Source organism: Marmota flaviventris, chromosome 9 (assembly GCF_047511675.1).
Source record: "Marmota flaviventris isolate mMarFla1 chromosome 9, mMarFla1.hap1, whole genome shotgun sequence".
NCBI lineage: Eukaryota > Metazoa > Chordata > Mammalia > Rodentia > Sciuridae > Marmota > Marmota flaviventris.
Genome location: NC_092506.1, coordinates 86733427 through 86753533, shown reverse-complemented (window position 1 = coordinate 86753533; position 20107 = coordinate 86733427). Strand labels below are relative to the sequence as shown.

The 20107-nt window shown below is 34.8% G+C and overlaps 1 protein-coding gene across 1 annotated transcript in view; it reads right to left on the bottom strand.

The window, feature by feature from the left end:
* Cntn5 (contactin 5) overlaps positions 1–20107 on the bottom strand; it is a 755408-nt gene that overhangs the window by 28785 nt on the left and 706516 nt on the right. Inside the window, exons 18-20 of the mRNA XM_027930609.2 lie at positions 17747–17817; positions 15732–15966; positions 7047–7156 (exon numbers count right to left, since the gene is read on the bottom strand). Coding sequence (XP_027786410.2) covers positions 7047–7156; positions 15732–15966; positions 17747–17817 — 416 coding nt within the window. The remainder of the gene's footprint in view (positions 1–7046; positions 7157–15731; positions 15967–17746; positions 17818–20107) is intronic.

Sequence of the window (20107 nt, the reverse complement as noted above, 5' to 3'; positions counted from 1 at the left end):
ATGAATGAAGAGATGAAAATAGGAATCATCTAATATTCCATTATCACAGTTTCTTTCTTCTTTCTGATCTGGGAAAATCGGATAAAAGATGATGAGATTTGGCATTATCTTTTACTCTCTTGCCAAAATGGCATCTGCTCTGAATTTGTATGCTCATAAAGATCCTGGTATGCTCTGAAAAGCTTGAAGAACTCTGCTCTAGAATTCAGGGATTACCATTCACAGGACACTTTAGTACTGGTGGGTTCATAAATTCAAGACAGAACCTAATAATTTACTTGCAGGAACACTGACAGAGAAGGCAATCCAGATGGGATAGTCATGGTTATTCATGAATTAAAGTTGTTCCATAAATACAGCCCAGTTCCAACTTTCAATCATGCTGTGTATCATAAGCTAGAAATTTCACATATCTCAATGCTAATGTTTTCTACATCAGTCTCTGTAATCACAAAATCTCAAGCCACTTTTAAGTATCTGAAATTCTCAAATGGGTTGTTCTAAGAGAATGCTGACAAAAGTGATCAAATATTTGTAAAATACGGTTAGATGGGCTGATGTCTACATATGGGATTTAAAAAAAATTAATTTTTTATTTCTTAGGTAGTACTATCCTGGTAGAAATTAAGTCTTAAAAGCTTGTTGAAAAACAGCTTTTTATTTCCCTCCCTCCCTAGTGGAGTTCTCACCCAGCCTAATGGTGACATTGAGAAATACCCATGGTTCGATTCATGTAGAAGTGGGAAGGGATGATACCACCAAAATGTTCTAAAGTTCCTTACTATTAAAGATGTTATCTGGCGGAGGGGTCACCATTCTTTACCTTTTTGCATAACTGTTATTACCATCTTAATTGCTGTGACCACTGTATTTGAGCAATTAGTCAATTTAATAACACAAGCCAGTGACTATTTGATTTGAATTAATTGGTTGATGTATTTGAAAGTTTTGAGTTTGTTGCAAATGAAAATTAATTTAAGTTAAAATGCTTTGTCTATTATTTCTTAAATCAAGTTATAGTGGGAGCTTCCTTGTGTAGGCAAAAATGCCTTATGGAGGTAGAATATTGACAGATGGTATCAGGGAAACCCTTCAATGAAGTCCTATATGCTGGCCTCCTGGACTACATCAGGGAAAAGAATGATAAGCCGAAACCATCAGTAAAAGGGGATACCTGGAGTTAGGATCAAGACTTCAGCATAAGATTAAAACAAAAATATACACCCAAGAAAATAGGAATAGACTCTCCCTTGCTAGACTGTGGACTTTATAAGGAAAGGAACTTGTTTTATTTGTTTTAGCCTGAACACTGCGCCAAAATGTAGTGGGAACCCATTAAATATTGGTTGAGTAAATAAATAAAATAATGAACTTCAATGAAACATATATAAAGCCTGATCAGGATTATATGAAAGCAAAATCTGACTAACAACCGAGGTTCATAATCAGTTAGGTTGCAACCAAATTCTGGAGCATCTGTAGCCAGAGTTAGAACTGGGGAGGGAGAAGACAATAATGGGGACTTGGGTGGGGGAGATCAGGAGAGGATATGAGAGTTTCAGGACTTATTGCACTTATGACATAAATTTTATCTCTGATCCTTGCTAAGTAGCTTTCCCCAATTTGTGGGAAAAAAATTCAAAGTTTTCAGAATCAAGTCACAAAGCCTCAAGTTTGTCAAATAAAATACACTGAGGTACTATCACTGGTTAATACCACACTATGTACTCCAGAGATAGTCGATATCAGAGTGCAGATGAATTTCTGGACAGGAAACATTCTAGAAGGAAATACATCTGTGCATAAAACTTCTAAAAATGATTTCTTATTTCTCATTTACCTCTCCTGTTATGCTGGGTACATAAAGGGAAATTTCCCATATAAAAGTATCTTTTCAACTATTTTTTAAATCTGAGTCTAAAGTAGTTTTCTGCAGTGGTTGGTTAGACTCACTTTATAATCTTTGGAGCAAAAACATATTCAGATGTGCAGTTTTCTTTAACCATTTTTGACAGCAGGATTGGAGAGTTGAAATTCTTATGAATATCAAAATACCTATATCATGAGAAGAGACCTAGATAATTTCACAGCAAGTAATGATGGGATGGCAGAGAGCTCTGAATTGAGGTCTCCTCAGACTATTTCCACTAATCATCGTTAGTGACATCATTAAGGCTATTAAATGTCAACATCTTATATAGCTAAATTTACAACATAAGGGCTATGGATTATTTGTTTGATTATGGAATATTACTTAGGAATATTCAAAACTTCTAAACCCAATTTGCACTTTTCTGCCTTTATCTCACTTGATCTCTTAGCAGCTTTAAGCATAGTGGAATATTTTCTTTTCTTTGGTCAGCTCTTTTACTTTTTATTTTTTATTCATACATGGTTTTCCATCTACCAGACTGAGCTCTCCTTACTGATTCCTCCTCTTTAGCTAAACTTCTAAATGCTGAGTGCATAGCCCTCCTTACTGTCTTCCTCCTCTCTTGAAAATTTGTCTTTAGGTGCTTTTATTTAATAGCATGGCTTTAAATAGCACCTCTGTCTTTAGCCCTGATCTCTTGATTAGACTTCAGACTCAGATATCCTACTGTCTACTTGACATCCTTAGGTTGCTGATAGGTGTCTCACATTTAATCTGGCCAAAACAGAACTCTTGATTTCCCATCTTCAAGTCTGTCCCTTTGTTCAATTTCTCTCATTTCTTGGTAAATAGCACAATTTACTCACTTGACCAATCCAGCAATGCAGAAATAACCATTTTTCTTCTCTCTAGCCAACAAATCCTGCCAGCCCTGCTTCTAAAATACATCCAGTTCTCTCCCATTTCATTGCGAGACCCCAGCCTAAATCACCGTCATTTCTTGCTTACAGTATTGCAATAACCTCATAATATTGACTTCCTGATCCTTTTCTCTTTCCTTTTCATTCTTCAAGTAAGAGCAGACAGTGTTATTCTTAAGTATGAATCAGACATTGTCCCTCCCATCTAAGTTGCTCTCTCTACTCTCTACTGCATTTGGAATAGAATAATCTTTCCATAATTTGTATATCCCTACATAATCCTGTCTCTGCCTGAGTCTCTGATTACTTCTACTTCCACTTACAGCATTGCTCACTAAGGTCTAGTCCCTCTGCTTCTTTTTTTGTGCCTCAAAGGAACTAGATTTGTTCTACCTTTAAATTTATGCATATTGTTATTTGAGTTTATTTGCTTCTTTATTTTTTTAAATTTCTTCCTCCATTAGGATGTAACATTCCTTAGAACCTCATCTATCTTAGCCACATTCCAATTCAAGAAAAATAAGAGGGGAACCCCAAAACACTGTCTCTTCTATTTTCTAAACAGTACATAGTGCCATTCCAATAATTTGCTCTTTCAGACAATTCAAGGAAAGTTAGAATTATGGCTATAAAAGTGACTCATAGAACTGATACAAGTACATAAAAATTGAAACCAATCTTCTGGGTTTTGTTGACAAATGCTCTTGTTTTAAATATCTGTTACCATGCTCAGACTCTTACCATTAGCACATATAACTAGGATTGTGGTAGGCTTAGAATACAGGAAGGAGATAGAAGTAAGATAAATTATTAAACTATAAGGAATTAATATGTCTTAGTAATAATTAGGGACCTCTTTTATTAAATGACATTTTTAATAGGAGATAATAGGTAGAATATCAGAGCAGTAAATACCTGTGTGGGCAGAGGTTGCATTTAAAGGTATAAAAGGGTGCAGAAAGGAGGGGATGGGAGATGTTGATAAGCTTTATTTACATCACATTTAGTTTTAAATCTACATGCAACCATTCAGTTATGAGACAGTATACATTAAAAATAGTCTTTGCTGAGCATATGCTACTTAAAATAACAGTAATTTCATGTTTGACCACTGAAGTTTATATGGTTTTAACTATTTTCTGATTACAAGAAGCATATATTTAATTTTCCAATTAATAAGTTGTTGATTTCCTCCCTCTGATAACAAACGCCAATTTTTTTTAAAACTACAATTTATAGTGCATTATAAAGTAGCATAGATGTTACTGTGCCCATGGATTCTGCCCTGTTTTTGTGTGTAAAAATCAGTTGTCAGAATTTGTGTCAGGTCATTTCAATTTAAAAATATAGTCATTGTGATTATTCCAGAGTTTGAGTCATTCCTATCAGCTTTTGATTTTTAAGGATATTCCACTTTTGCTTGTGATAAGTTGTCATTTTGAATGAAACAGATTTAACGCAAACATTGTGCTCTGACACTGAGGTGTCACTCTTGATCTTAACCTCCAGGGAAGCCTTGATCACCAACATTTCAAAACCTCTCTCATCAAGTTTATGAAAGCCTCTGCCACATCCATCTGTAACTCTCAGGCCTCATTTTTCTGCTAATTTTTATTTTTTACTTTTTTTGAGACTGGGTTTCTCTGCTGTCTAGGCTGGCCTTCAACTCCTGGGCTCATGTGATTTTCCTGCCTCAGCTGCCTGAGTAGTCGGGACTCAGGTATGTGCTACTGAAACTGGCTGAGGCTTCATTTTTCTTAGCAGCATTTGACCTCTTGGAACATTCTCTGCACAGTGAAATTCTTTTCTTGGATGCTGAATTTTTTCCAGGTCTCCCTCTTCGTTTCTTTGGCCACACCATTTTCCTTTCTTGAGCTCTAAGTGATGAGACATCGCTGGGCTCATTTCTCAGACATCTTCTCTATCACTGCTCAGCGATCTCAGCCAGTAAATGAACAGAAGCTATTTATATACTGGTGAGTCCTCACATTACTCAACCCCAAATATTTGTCTTCATATAAAACCTCCTTGACAACTCCTTTTAGAAATAAAGAAGGCTTATAAAATTTAACCCATCCCAAACAATACTTGATTTCTTTTTTTTTTTTTTTTTTTTTTTTTAACAGCAAGACTCACTTTTCTGAGTTCCTTATCTCCATATATGACAATGCTATTCAACCATTTTGGATTGGAAAGCTCTGGCATTGTCTTTGACTCTTCTTTCAACCCCACATCTAATTAATTATCAAGTTTTATACCTCCATTTGAAGTATAACCTACAGGTCTGCTTTTCAGCAACTCTGCTACTACCACTATAGGTGAAAGCCATCTCACTGTCGTCTAGGTGGTGGCAATCTCCTTCCCGCCACTCTCTAGGGAAGATTGGATTTTAGATCTCCCCTAGAGTTTGTTCTTCCCCCTCTAATCTGTTCTCTACCTTCTAGACCAAGAGGGGCTTTAAAAACATGTTAGACCTTGATAAGGCCTCCCTATTTAAAATGCTTTAGTGGATTTCTCTCTACTTAGGATAAAACCTAAACTCTTCTCCTGGTTCATGAGACTGCATGCAATCTGGTCCTTGTCCTAGTGATTATTCAGCACCCTATTGCTACCTCCCTATTGATCTCTGTTCTCTTACCTTTTACTCAATCCTGGCTCTATTCAAATGTCCCAACCTCAAAAAGGGTGACTTCTCAAACATCTATTAACTATCATAATCTCTACCTTTACCTTTCTGCTATTTTATTTTTATACAGCATTTATCCTCAACAGAAATTATATCTCATATTTATTTCTTAGCTTTTTTTAAATTCACTCCCCTACTGTAATATAAGTTTCACAAGGGCAGGGACTTTACTTTATTCATAGCATTTAGCTCAATGTTTAGTACTTAGCAGCCCTTATAAATATTTGGTGAATTATTAAATTAATGATTTATATCGAGGGAGAAAAAATTGTGCACAAATTTCGATCTTATATAAAAATTAAGAAGTTATAGAGAGATGTCAGTACAGCGAGTCATGGTGGATATATGAAAGTTATGCTATTATGGTAGGTAAAAAAGAAATTGAGGGTAAGTGGCTATGTGATGGATCACTACTTTGAGGTGTACCAATCTGGATCTCACAGCAAAGGCTCTGTGTCATAAACCACACCATCATATTGTTTTCTTTGAGGCATGAGAGTGGTATCAGTCCATCGCTGACCTTGGGCTGCCTGAGTGTGGGGGAGGTAACTTTCTGGGCAAAGTGGGCCCCCTCAGAGTAGGGGAAATTGAGAACCATTAGCAGTCAACACGTTAGCAGCTGGGGGATGCTGCATTAGCTAGTAAAGGGGGTCAGAGAATGGTTCTCTTCATTTGGTTCACAATGTTTCCTATAATCATGTAGAAAGGGGCTGATAGTGAAGCATATTCATTCATTTCGTTCAATAGAAACTTATTGGGGCATGTCATAGGCCAAGTGTTACTAGTTGCTTGGATGTGGTGATGAATTGACATGGTTCCTGCAACATGCATAGGGAAAAACAGAGCTATTAATAGAATAAATATGCAGTCATAATATAGCACTGAATTATCTGTGCTATAATCAAATAATGAGTTGAAATTCAAATAATAAATTGAAGTAATATTGTAAAAATAAGTCCATGATACTGGACTTTATTTTAAAAATGGTTCTTGCTGCAACTTCTAGGTTCTAATATAAGAATTGATATATTGTGTGCATATACACTTGTATTATGGACTTTTTATACAATGTGAGCATTACTGTGTTTAAAAACAGCAAAATTCATTGAACAACCAAAATAACCCCCCTTTGAATAAATAGATACAGGTGTCTATGTTCCAAGAAAAATTTGAGTATCAATATTAACGGTAAGACCTGCCTAAAAAGTATGAAAGGAAAATCCGTTGTTATACGTTACATTATTAGAAACAAAGGCACAAAACATTTTTAATAACCAGTAAACTGGATACTAGCAAATATCTACCTGTAGTGCCTGATTCTACCTATATTAATCTTTAAAAAAATCTTTGCATAGTGCTGTGGAAAGTACTGTACTGAAAAACAAGCCAGCTAATGAGCAACATAGTACTTGTCAGTAAAACAGTGTTTTTACTTTTTTCTAAAAAAAAACATAGAGCAAAATTTCAAAGGAATATAATTCTGTCAAAGTGTCACCAAACCATCTCTTTAGGAGGATGTAGTGCCAGCAGAAACAACAAGGCTTATTTTCAGTATTTCTGTTCATACCTCAAATCCCTGTGGTCTTCCTAGACTCTCTTTAATATGTTTCCATGCAACAAGAATCTCTGACACAGACACACTTGTAGCCTTGACATCTGTGGGAGCAGCACTGGGTTCTGCATGAAGGAAAATGGAAATAAGAAGCCAGGACTGTAACAAGTTATATCTATCAAAACACTATACCTAAATGTATCAGGGGTTCACTTCTTTCTATCTTGTTTTGAAATGATATGCTATAATAGCTATGAAAAACTCAAGATAAAAAGGTGGTTTTGGATTTCTTTATATGGGTCAAATCTCATCAATAACTTACCAATGACAAATGACAAATCTTTATCCTTGGATTAGCTAGGACATTTCTAGAGAAGTTAAATGGTCTGATTTAAATTGTCTGATAGTCTAGCATAATGATGAAGGAATGGGCTATGCAGTTGGACTTGGCTCTTTTTGTAGTGGTGGTGAATTTTTGCCTTTAAAAATTATTCAGTTATTCATGATTACACAATATATGCATATATTGAAAAACATCATGTGGTACCCCATTAACATGCATAAGTTTTGTGTTTTTATGTTTCAGTTCATGAAATCCTTTTTTATTCATTATATTTATTTATTTAGCTTTGGGTAAATTGCTTTACCTCCTCCTAACCCCTCATTCCCCCATCTGTAATATGGGAGTGATTAGAATTGTATCTTACAGAATTTTAAGATTCATTTTAACAGAAATAATATCTATAAAACATTTAGTTCTAAGTTGCCATTTTAAATATTCAACCATAAAATGTCACATAAATATTATTGTATTTAACCCACAAAGGAGAAAATAGTCTAAATTTCATTAGATACTTTTTGATGTTCCAAACACAAAACTGCATTTCCATTCTTATGTGTAAGGAATGTGTTAAGCATCATGATATTTAAAAGGCATGCACTGACTTTTAAGACAGGTGTGGGCTGAGTCGGAAATTCCCTGAAGGTCTTGGTGCTATTGCTCAAAACCACTTTTTCATTTGTCTCTATGTTCAGTGACCTTTCACACTATTTTTCTCGAATACACAATGTCTGACTGACATCCATCAAGAGGTGCATTTTATTTGAGGTTGCATGCTATGTGAGCAACAAAATATTTCTGGCATTGACATGGCTGAATCATAAATACTGTCACCAACACATGTTAAATGAAATAGCAGAATAAAGGCCATATATTAGGTCAAACAGTTCTGTAGAAAGCCTATTTTAAAAAACCCTACCCCACAGAAATTGTAGACTTTGATACTAACCCCATAAAAGAGTTCAGACTAATCTGCTGAAATTTATTTATTTATTTATTTTTTTCAGATTCAGGAAACCACATAGCAAAGATAGAATTCTAAATAAGATTTTTAAAGGCCTTATGACAGACTTCAAAAGAATTGTGGCCATATTCTGAGATCTTTCCTTTTATAATAGAAAGTAGTCATACATCTGCCTGAAATGATTTTGTATGTTATTAATTGAAAAAGATCTGTCAAAAGCACTTACCTGTTGCTGTCAAAGAAGCCCATAAAAGACTTTTTCAAAGGTATAGATTTGTAGCAAGCAACGATTTTTCTTAGGTAAAACCCTCATTAAAATCATCTGTTACAATTGTGTAAACTCAAAGTGCTTTGGTAAATTTAGTCTATGTACAGAAGTCAACATTAATTCCGGTCATAGTATAAATAATGATTTCTCATTCTGTCACCCTCTGAATATCTTCTATTATTTTCCTTTGTTCAGTGGTTTCCCCCATCCTATTTTCCAACTTCCTATTAATTGTGTATCTACCCAATTTTTACCAAAAAAAGAGGTGAATTCTGGGAAAAGCTTCTAGTTCTATTTCATTCTAGAATTATGGTTTGCAGATTTGTAATAGACTTTTTTTTTTCTCCATTGTTATTTCACAGGAGTTAAAATTCTTGATTTTGCCTGTAAATTAAAGGACATGCTGATATTTTGAGTTGTGTACAACTTGATCTCTAGGATTTAGGACTGATATATTTCTAAGAGAGCCATGCTTTAGATATCACTTGCTATTCAGTAATAGATTTGCTTCTCTTTAGAATGAATGCATTGCATTACAGAGATTTGTGTGCCAAAAGCCTTCTTTTAGCTTTTATATTATTGAAGCAATTACATCTTTGTCAAAGAAGATTGCAGGGGGATACATAATTTTGGAAGCACAAAGCATGTGGTTGGGCAGCAGCCTTTCTATCCTTCCTTTTCTCTAAAGAAAGAAATTGAGCTTGCAGGAGTACTATATGCATTTAAACACTCCTCAAATAGAAAATTTTAAATGTTATACTCCATGTATGTATTAACACGTCAAAATACACTCTACTCTCATGTATATCTAAAAAGATCAGATAAAAAAAGAATAAAAAATATTCACAAAACTCCTTCCCAAATAAGCACCTTAACTATTTAAAAGCTCTGAGGATTTAAAATTGGGGTCAGAACCATCCTGACATTTTACAGTTGAGTTCTTGGGGCTGTGCATTACAGCTACATCTAATTGAATGAGGGTGAATGAATCATACCCGATCTACTTTAATTTGTTTCACCTTCAGGATCTAAATAGTTTCAGATGTACACCCATGCTGACCTAACTTGGAAATTTCAGCATGGAGATTTATTCCGGAAGTTTTAGTGTGTACTGTCTATAGCCAAGTGAGCAAGAAGTTTGTCTGCAGATAAGGATAACTGACTGGATCAGAGAAAGTTTAGATTGAAACTCACTGTTCTTTAGGGATCCTTCTTTAGCCAAGTGATGGAAGGCCACGACTAGAAAGAGTTTAGAAAAACACTGACATCAAATGGATGGCCAATGGGTCTTCCGTCATTTTGTTAGTACACACAATGTGTTCAACTAAATTAATTTAAGCGCATGTTTAAGTTCTAAGGTCTGAATTTCCTTGGGGAAACAAAAGTAGAAATCAAGCCTGAATTCTTGTGTGGGAAGGTGAGGATTGGCAGTCCACTCTAACCATCAGTGTGTATTTGCCAGAGCCCTTACTTCTCCCTGTCCTCTCACAAAAAGGAAATACTTCACTTGCTTGTTTCTTAAACGACCCTTGCAGGACTTGAGTAATGGACTTGTTTTTAATATCTGCCCCTAGTTTGCAAATGCAAAAAGAGGTCAAGGTTGATTTCCCCCTTTCCCCCAAACTCTCCTCTGGTTCTGAAAGGGTCCCAGCTAGAGCTCTTCTCTTTTTAAATTAGGTGCCAAGGAAGCATTCTCAATTTTTTAGAGTCAGCTTTCAGATACAGAAGAGATCTTATAGAAAACATTCGTTTGTTCATTATTTTGTTCTTTTGCTGCCAAATTCCCTCCAATAAAGAGACAGAGGCATAGGTGGGATATCATTAAGAACAAACAAAATAGATAAAGGGAAGAACTCAATGTAACAATTGCCATTTTTCTTTGAGGGTTTGCTATGTTCTTCGTTCTGTTCTGGTAACTATATTAATTAATCATCCTAAAAATTTTGTTATTACAATCACTATTACTTAGGTGAAGAAATTGAGGGGTGGTGACACTAAGCGATCCAAGGTCATTCAGAGCTAAATGGTGGAGGATGTCAGCTCCCACCACCATGCCATCAGCTGTGTGTGTCCCTGTTGCACATGCCTTATGCTGGTTTTTTTCTTTTTCTTTTCGTTTTTCTTTTTTTGCTTTCTCTCTTCCCCTTTGCCTCTACACTTCTAACTTCTCCCAAGAGTTTGGTGTTGGGCTTCCTACTTGAGAGCTCTACTCATGAGTCTTTTCAGAAGCCACCTAGACCCCCACCATCATCTGTTTAACCCTCCACAAGCTTACAATGAACTCCTGTTACTCCTGTTGCAGGGACCACATCATACTTGTGCATTCCTAAAACTCTCCTGACCTTTAAATCATAGGGTGTTTTCTGCAGCTCTCACTCCTGTCTATTATACTCTGGTAATTTGATGAGAGCTCAGGAACTTATTTCTGAGATTATACTAGTGTTATGTCTAGTAGACTTAAGACTTAAAAGGATCTCTTTTTTCCTTCTACTTATTATATTAAGTAGGCCATGATTTTACTCCAATCTGGGGATATGAAGTAGAAGGCTGATTGATAGATTTTGGTATCAGTTAGATTAAAAATTTGAAACAGCATTACCATGTTCATGAATTTAGATGATACGTTTGTATTAAGTGACCTAGCAGCTGGAGTCCTCCAAGTAATGTGGGGGGATGTGCTTGTAATATTGATTATACATCTGACTTCCCAGGAGGGGCAAGCAACAGCATTAATCAAAGGAGAGTTTAATAAACTCCTTGGGAGAAGGGTTATGGTTTCATTATTTAAAAATTCAGTAAGGACAGCTGTAGTTGAACTTTTATAGGCACTAATCCAAATAGATCATCTGGCAAAGACAGGAAATTATTCCTTGTATTTTATAACTAATATGCCAATTTATTAATTTCCAAGTTCACATAAATCCCACTGAGCTCAGTTCCAGCTAAGAACTGATTTGGAGAATAACGCCTTATGAATGTTGGGTTTTAATTTGAGCTGTGGTAGCTCTGTTTGCAAGAGGATAATTGCATATCAACTTCTTCGAATGAATAGAGGCTTTGGGGTTTTAATAAAAATAAAAGAAGCACTCTTTACATACAAAGCAAAAACCAAAGGGAGGGGGTAGTCCAGAAAAGTCTAAAGCATGTCACAAATAAATAAATCTTCTAAAACATAATTAGTGTATATTGAAATTCTGTTTTTCTATTAGGTATAAATCAATGTTCTGATTCTATCTAAAGTTATAGTAATATGTTAGATTAAATATTTCTAGAAAAAAATGCTGATTTGACCTTCATCTTGAAGAAAAATCCCTTTATTGGTTTTATTGAGCATTTTAAAATTACTTATTTTGGAAATTTGCTATTCTTTTAAAAAGATGGAACTGCTTCAAAATTATGATATTGGTAGTATTTTACCCTACCCTGTAGATCTGTAGTTGAATAAGGATTAGGAATGTACATAATTCTTGACTGGTTTAAAGTGTGTAGTTCAGTGTTAGATACAGGGTGTGTGGAAATCCTAGTAGGCAAAAATCTGTCAGGCTTATGCCAGATGCTACTTGGCACTAACAGAGCCTTTAAGGTTTACATCTATTGTGAAAATATTGAAAGGTTTCAAAGGTTCAAGGGTGTTAGAGAAGTTGCAAATGCTTCTTTTGCTGATAGTACTCTAGGGCAATAGTCAATGTCAGAAATGCAAGTCAAGGTCACATCTCAAGTGATTTACCAAATATCAATATTTACAAATGATGATTCCTTTTAATAACAGGTCAACTAAGGTTTTTCCTTTATAATAATATAATTCTCATTTGCATTCCAATATCCTTTCTTGAGAGAGGAAAATAAAAAAGATGAAGGGTGAATGAACACAAGCATTCATAGAAGGGCATTCTGGGATGTGAATGCCATCCATCATTGATGTTCCAGTGGGAGAGGTAGAAGTAATACTCTAAGGTGAGCCTTGTTAGTCTTTCTGTGCCTCAGATAACACCAATTCTCATGGCTGAATTTTGGTTAAATATCCATCCAGAGAATAGAATACACTGTAGAGATTATTAATACTTTAATTATCATGGAAACATATTTGTCATAAATTGTTAGAGAGTGAAGAACATAAAACAACATAAATGGACTGATTTTAAAAAACACCCAAAAATATGAAAAAAAGCTTAGAAAAACATATCTAAAATGTGTAGTAGGATGTGTAATATATTTAACACATATCACCCCCCTCCAACCTAGGTCAGTGTCAGCTGTGAAAATGTGACTTTTTCATAGTGTCCTAGGCATGTAGCCAGTATTCTTGGTCAAGAGAAGAACTAAGCCCATGAATAGAAATAGAAAAGCAGTCTCATTCCGTTTGTTCTTTACTGCCTCTCCAGTATGGAAAGATTTGAAAGTGAAAGACAGTTCACTGAGTTAAAGGGAACAGTAAAGCAGCAGAATTGGTCTTAAGAAGTACAATCTCAGATCTGGTGGGCTGGGGGTAAGAGGATAATGATTAAAGACACATTGAACCTGTAAATATCCACAGGCATAGAGGAGATGAAACTGCACTGGCAGGAGTACACCCACAATTTATAGTTTTGAGTTTATTACAGGTTTAATTAAAAATTGTTTAATTTTTAAAATGGCCTCTTCTTTTCAAGTAAAGCAATTTTCCAAGGGACTAATTTGCCCTTTTTATTATATAGACAAAGTGAACTATTATTACTCCCTGTTTGGGATAGTTGTTTAAAAGAACACCTTAGAACATAGGATAAATTGACGAAATTTTAATTTTAGATTTGTGAGGATTGACAGAGACATTTTTATTTCAAAAGTTCATTATTAAAGTGTAGAAAGACAGGGCTCAGAGAGGTGAATTAACTGTCCAAGATCATTTAGTAAATAACCAGAGTTGATCTTGGGTTCTGCTACCTCTAGGCAAAAAGCTCTTCTGTCCCCTATCCTGCATGTTTGGTTGAAATTTAGTGATGGTAGCACTTTACTCATATTTACACACAGAGTTCCAAATTTTTAAATCTAATTAGTAAGCAAATGCCAAATATATTTTGAATTTTGTCATCAGAACAAAGGCAGACTCTATACATACTTAATTTGCCTGGTATCTTTCATATTTTAGTCTACAAAATAAATGAAGTGTTACTATGAAATATGTTACAGCAACAACCTCAGTGTCTTTGAAGGAAAATATGCATATTTCCTTTCTAGCTTAAAAGAGAAATCTCCAAAGGCAAGCCATTTCAAGTTTAAGGGAACACAGTATTAAAAAAATGGTGGCTGCTATAATTTAATTTCAAAGCAAAGGTTGTCAAGAAACTTACAAACTCGATTTCTTAAAGGCAGCACTGGCATTAACATACAAAGCATGTTCACAAACTTCTGCAACTCACCTCATGTGACCTTTGGGACTGTGTGCTTGATAATTAGGTTGAAGCAATTTTAAAGCAACAAGAATATGCACTTCCTGAATAAAACATGTACTTGAAGATAGATATTTGGAGTAATAAATAATAGAAAATATCATAATTACATACATTCCTGGTGAGACAGTATAGGGTAGTAGTTAAAACATGTGCTTTGGAATCATATAGGTCTAGTGAAAATCTCAGCTGTGTCACTTACTGGTGTGAACTTGGGCATGTTAGTTAGGTTCACAGACACCTAGTTTTCTAAAAGGTAGATTGAGCTTGAGCTCCTGGCCTCTTGTTTGGTTTTAAGTGTTACATTAGGTAGTATAAGTAATACGGCACAGTGGCTGTATTGAGAAACATCAAAAATCTGAGATGCTTAGTTCATGGGTTTCTCATTGGAATACCCATGACTCCTTTTCATTTCTTGATTCTTTATCTTCCTGACCATTCTTCTGCTAGAATAGAGTTTTTGCTTCACTATTTGGCTCTACATTATAAAAACATAAGGCAGCTTTTACAGAAAAACTGCACTTACATAAATCAAACACTACCTTTGTTCTTCCATATTCACATAACCCTATTTCTTTTTATGAAGCTCACAGCACTGAAAATATTAATTCATTTGAGCTGTTCAAGTTGCACATGTGGGCATGAAGGAAGTACAAGGGTCAGTTTGTGTTACCCTTGCTTATTTGGAAGGTCAAATGAGTGCTGCCTTCAGTGGAACATTTTCTTTCATAAATTTAGGGAATATAAGACAATTTTATTTTAAACTTTCGGGGTCAGTTGAAATTCTGCACATGAATAGAAGAAGGACTAAGAGGTAAAGCTAGCTTTCAGGAGTTAGATCTATCATGCTTTCTCTCAGAAAATAGCACATTTGTACTTAAACTCAAAAGAATCCAGGATTTTTATGTTGAAAGCAGGGTTTGTACTTTAGCTCTATGACCTATTGACTGTAATCATGAGTAAGTCACAGGTTTACAGTTTATTCATCTCCAAAATGGCTAGTTAACTGTATCTTAAGTGAGGTCATGCGTACTATCGCAGCACACTCTAGAAACATCAAGGATTTAATGCTTAGAGATAGGGATTGAATGCTCAATTACAAACTTGTTACTTTTAGCAAATTTCATAATTTTTCTGAACTTTAATTTCTCTTTCTACTCAATGCCTAGCACACAAGATTGTCATTAGGGTTTAATGATTCTATGAAAAGTTTGTAATAGAAAGTCCTGATACTACCTTATCAGTACAATGGTTTGTGCATGGGATAGATAGAAACATTTACTGGCCATGTAAATGGAGACTTTATTTAGATTTATTTCACATACGTATTATTAAAGTTATCTAAAATTCAAACGAAAGGGGTTTGTTAATATGCACCCAGAGAATTGAATACACTACAGAAATTACTAACATTGTTATTATCATAGATACTTGTTTGCCATAAATTATCAGGGAGTAACAAAACAAAACAAAAACCAAAGCAGCATAAACAATTTTTTAAAATTAGATTATTTTAAAATTAAAATCAGATTTTTAAAATTACATTTTCCAAACTCTTCTCAAAATTTATCTTAAGTGTAGTAGGATTATAAGTGAACTTTATTTTCTTTATTTTGGCTTACTCTTGAATAATGAAGCCTTTCATAAAGAAACAAAAAAATATTAAAATGCTAAATAAGATAATAGGGATAAGGCAACTGACCTCCTTCAGCTGAACAGATAACCACGATTTGACTGAAAGGTCCATCTCCTTTATTGTTATAAACGCCAACCTTTACTTCAAAGGGTGTAAGGGGAGGGACGCTTTCATCTCTATAAATAAATTTGGATGCTTCAGAGGATGTCACCATTTTTTCCTTCCAGCCACGTGTTCCATTGGGTCTAAAAGCCACAATATAACCAAAGCCTTCCCCATTCTGAAACTCTTCAGATACTGGCTAAAGAAGGAAAACACAATTATCAGCAAAACAATTTGTAAAAAACCACTTCCTCCAAATCTTTAATTTTTTATTGTTATTTTATGGATAACTAGGGCAAAGGTAAATATCAAATCTATACTACATTGGAAGCCAACATAACAAATGACTTTGGCAGGTTTTGAAAACTTAAAAGAATTTAAAGGTAAAAGAAGGAAAATTAAATTATATCTGTTGGTATGTAAGAAAACTCACAAGAGTATTGAAAACTCTTGAAGTGAAACAAATTTGGTCTCATCAGTCATGTATATAAAAGAAAAGCCCTTGAATTCCACACTAGAATTTAGCATGTTGGGGAAAACTGACATACTGTCTGATATTTGGGAATATCTTGTCACTGGTGCTATTCTGCAGACTACTTTGCACAGTTAATTGAAGAGATATTAAATTAAGAACAATCTTTCAGTGTTCTTTTCAATAGCATCTGTGCTTTATGAATATGCACAAATACTGGACTATGGCATTTTTTTTTCAAGAAACTTCTTGTGCTATGAGGCTTATGTTTACATTTGTCAAGTGGGCTTCAATTGAATATCACAGAAAGCCACAATTGTAATTGACTAGTTAAAGGAAAAGTTTAACAGCCACTGATGAGCACAGTGCTTGATACATAGTAGACAGACAGTAAACATTTGTAAAGTAGGTTTTCTTTAAAATTTTGATTTGAAGAAAAACTAGGTATCAAATGAAAGAAGAGAGACGAGCCTATTATAATCAAAGTTCATGGGGAAGGGCAAGTCTATTTAGAGAGAGATCATCTCAGTGAAGGTCAGATGTTGAGAAGTTAATACCTCTGCAGAAATAAAAAGCAAGACATGAGGTTTTATTGAGAAAAGGGGAATGGATAGAAAAAACGGGACAGATGATGTGCCTATGGAAGGTTTCTTGGGAAAATATATTTTACTTTACATTTTATATTTGCTCTTAGAAATTATCAGGTATTTGTTCCATTTGTCCAACAAACATTTCAGTGTCTGTATATTCTAAGGCTTAGGTCTGTGAACTACATAGATATATTTGCTATTTGTGTGTGTGGTGCTAGGGATCTAATCCAGGGCTTTGCACATGCTCTGCAAGTGCTCTGCCACTGAGCTATTTTCTCAGTCCCAACAATAAGGTTATTTATCAAAAAGGAAATTGGCTTAGTAAAAAATAAGTAAGTCCCCTTTCATTCTTTTTCTTTTTTCTTTTTGTTTTTTTAGAAAAAGAATATTTTGGAAGCTGTATGACTAGGTAGAAAAAAGAATATAAATGCTTATAAGAAGGGTCCCAATTCTGTTTATTAGGGAGTTTCTTAAAAATTATCTGTTTCATAATTTGTAAAATGAGGACACCATTTCTAGCATGGACTAGGAGGGACAACCTGAACATTGTGCCCCACAGGGGTGATTCATTCCTTCTCCCCAGGACTGTTAGTTCCTAGTAAGTCAAGGTGACTATCTACTGGTCAAATAATTAAATGACAAATGAAGTCAAACAGATCCATGAAGTAATTTGGAATAGGATGTGTTTTAATCATGCAAACTTTGTTTTGTGGTGTCTTATATGACAGGAAAGCATATCTTAGACCTGGGGCCTGGTATGAAAATGAGAGACCTTCGCTTTGGCAATACTTGTGAGAGCAGTACATGCTCTAAGTGCTTAATCTAAAAAGAAACCCATGTGTTTCTTTATACCAGGGCAGCAAGCCTGCATTTCTAAGGAAGTGGGGAATTCTGACATCTTCAGAGACTTTCTTTACCTCCCAGGCGATGACCAGCTCATGCCTTCTTCCACTTCTTCCACTGACATTGGTGGGCGCTGTCTTTGGAACTGTGAGTAAAAAAGGATCAACAGTGAGGAGAGGGAATAGATGTGAGATTTTTCTTACAATACAGACCTATCATGACGGTATTGACTTTTGGTAAAATCCTGAAATAACAAGTCAAACATTGGTTTGAGCTTAGAATGATCATATTAAATATTGAAATAAAACATTTGTGACAGATTATCTGCTTTCAAATCTTTGAGGGACAATTTTTTTTTAAATTGTAGCTGGACACATTGCCTTTATTTTATTTATTTTTATGTGGTGCTGATGATCGAACCCAGCGCCTCACTCGTGCTAGGCAAGCACTACTGCTGAGCAACAACCCCAGCTCCTTGAGGACAATTTGATAACTGTATTTCATGGTCACATACTCCATCCCCAAACTAATCTTGTTGTAAATGATTTGTCAGTGATGTTCAAATTATAATGAACATGAAAGCTAAAGACCACCTACTAATGGTTAGAAAAACTCCATCCTTTAAATTGCTTGCTTTTCTCCTCTTTGCCAGTAGTGTGACCCTTTTCTGTCATCTAGAGCTTACAGAATCCCTGGAAAACCCACTGGTTGACACCAACATTACTGTATTACCAGAACCCCCCAGTAAGACCCAATTTAAAGAAATCTTAGCAACAATGCCACAGAAGGAGAATCTATTTTAATGCACATTTAAAGAAAACCTGTCAAGAATCAATTTCTCTACAAACTGCAAAATATATAGGCCATCAGTGAAACTTTTTCAAATGAATAACTATTAAAAGAATAAAAGTGTCAAAGGAATAAATTTCTTCTTCACTGTACCAAACCACAAAATCTGCAGTTGAATGGGAACATTGTCAAATGAAGAACTGTTAAATGAAGAAAACTATTAAAAGAAATCATTTTCCAGGCTATGAGCCTGCATTAGCAATTTTACACTTCACCATTGCCTTTCTATCCTAGCATATAGTTTTAAAATGATATTGATATACTCATAAACAATGAATTCACTCCCATATATTACCTACTCAGATGACAGGCTATTAATTACTGCTAGATATTCACGCAGCATTTTATATGCTAGAAAAAAAACTGAAGGGAGAATTTATATAGTACTAGAAAGGAAAAATAAAAATTCTACTTGGGCCAGGGAGATGAGAGAAAAAAAGCCTGTTAATATATAATATATAATATAAACAGCAATAGTTACTAGTCTTTTTTTTCCTTTCACTGTTACATGCATACTAAAGATTTTTTTGCCCATGGAGTTCACTTTCATGGGTTCCCTAAGAATTACATGGGGTTAGATAACCTTTATTCTCATACAAGAAATTGTATGGTGTTCAATTGGGAAAACATGGTGGTATTGCAGAAAACACTCTGAATATGTCTTAATTCATATGTATATCAAGCAAATGATTTATGAACATGAGTTTTTAAATTAATAGTTAGAGTTAATGTTCATGAGTAGCAACCTGTGATGTGTCAGTATGCCTCGAGACCATGTCTGAAAAGCCACTGTAACATCGTGTACTAATTGTAAGTTTATTTTCTGGCTTATGATATGGGTAATACAGCACATGAGAAGTGAGCTGGTTTTAACTGTATAAAAAGAAAGAAAACAAGGTGTCATATAATCCCTCAGTGGCTAATCTGAGTTTTGAATATTCTGATTGTCCATAGCCAAATGAATAGTGGAGACAGAGTAATTTATCGATATCAAACCATTATGGCTTGTCTTTGTACCATTTGTTTAAGAAAAAACAAACATACACTTCACATTTATCTCACAACTCACATTTGAATAATATTATGCATAAGATCTATCAAGTCAAGTTCCTTTTCTGTTACACTGGACTGCATTTATTTCCTAAATTTAGGGCTCTAAGGACACAATCCCTAAAAGTATGGATTTCTATGGGAAGACTATGCACTGAAGATCCTGTTCAATTTTGTTTAGTTCTCTGACATCACCTAAAAAGAGGCTGCTCCGAGACTCTGGATGGGAGTTGTGGAGTAGGCTGTGGGATCCCTGGTGGGATCCCTGGAGCCCATTGTAAGACTGGAGGAGAATGCAGTGGGAGAAAGTATTTGAAATCAAAACCTCTGAAACTTTAGTGTATTATTCTACAGTCTATTAATGCTTTTATGTTTTAGAAAGCTTATTTAAATTGTTTAAAAGTTTTAATTTTCTGAGTAAAAAAACTGGTGAATATTTTGTAGAAACTTTCACTTTGAGAAGACAAAAAAAAACAAAGCTTTCTCTGATTTGATTAATTTCTATTTGGATAATTTCCCAGTTGAATTATCTGTAA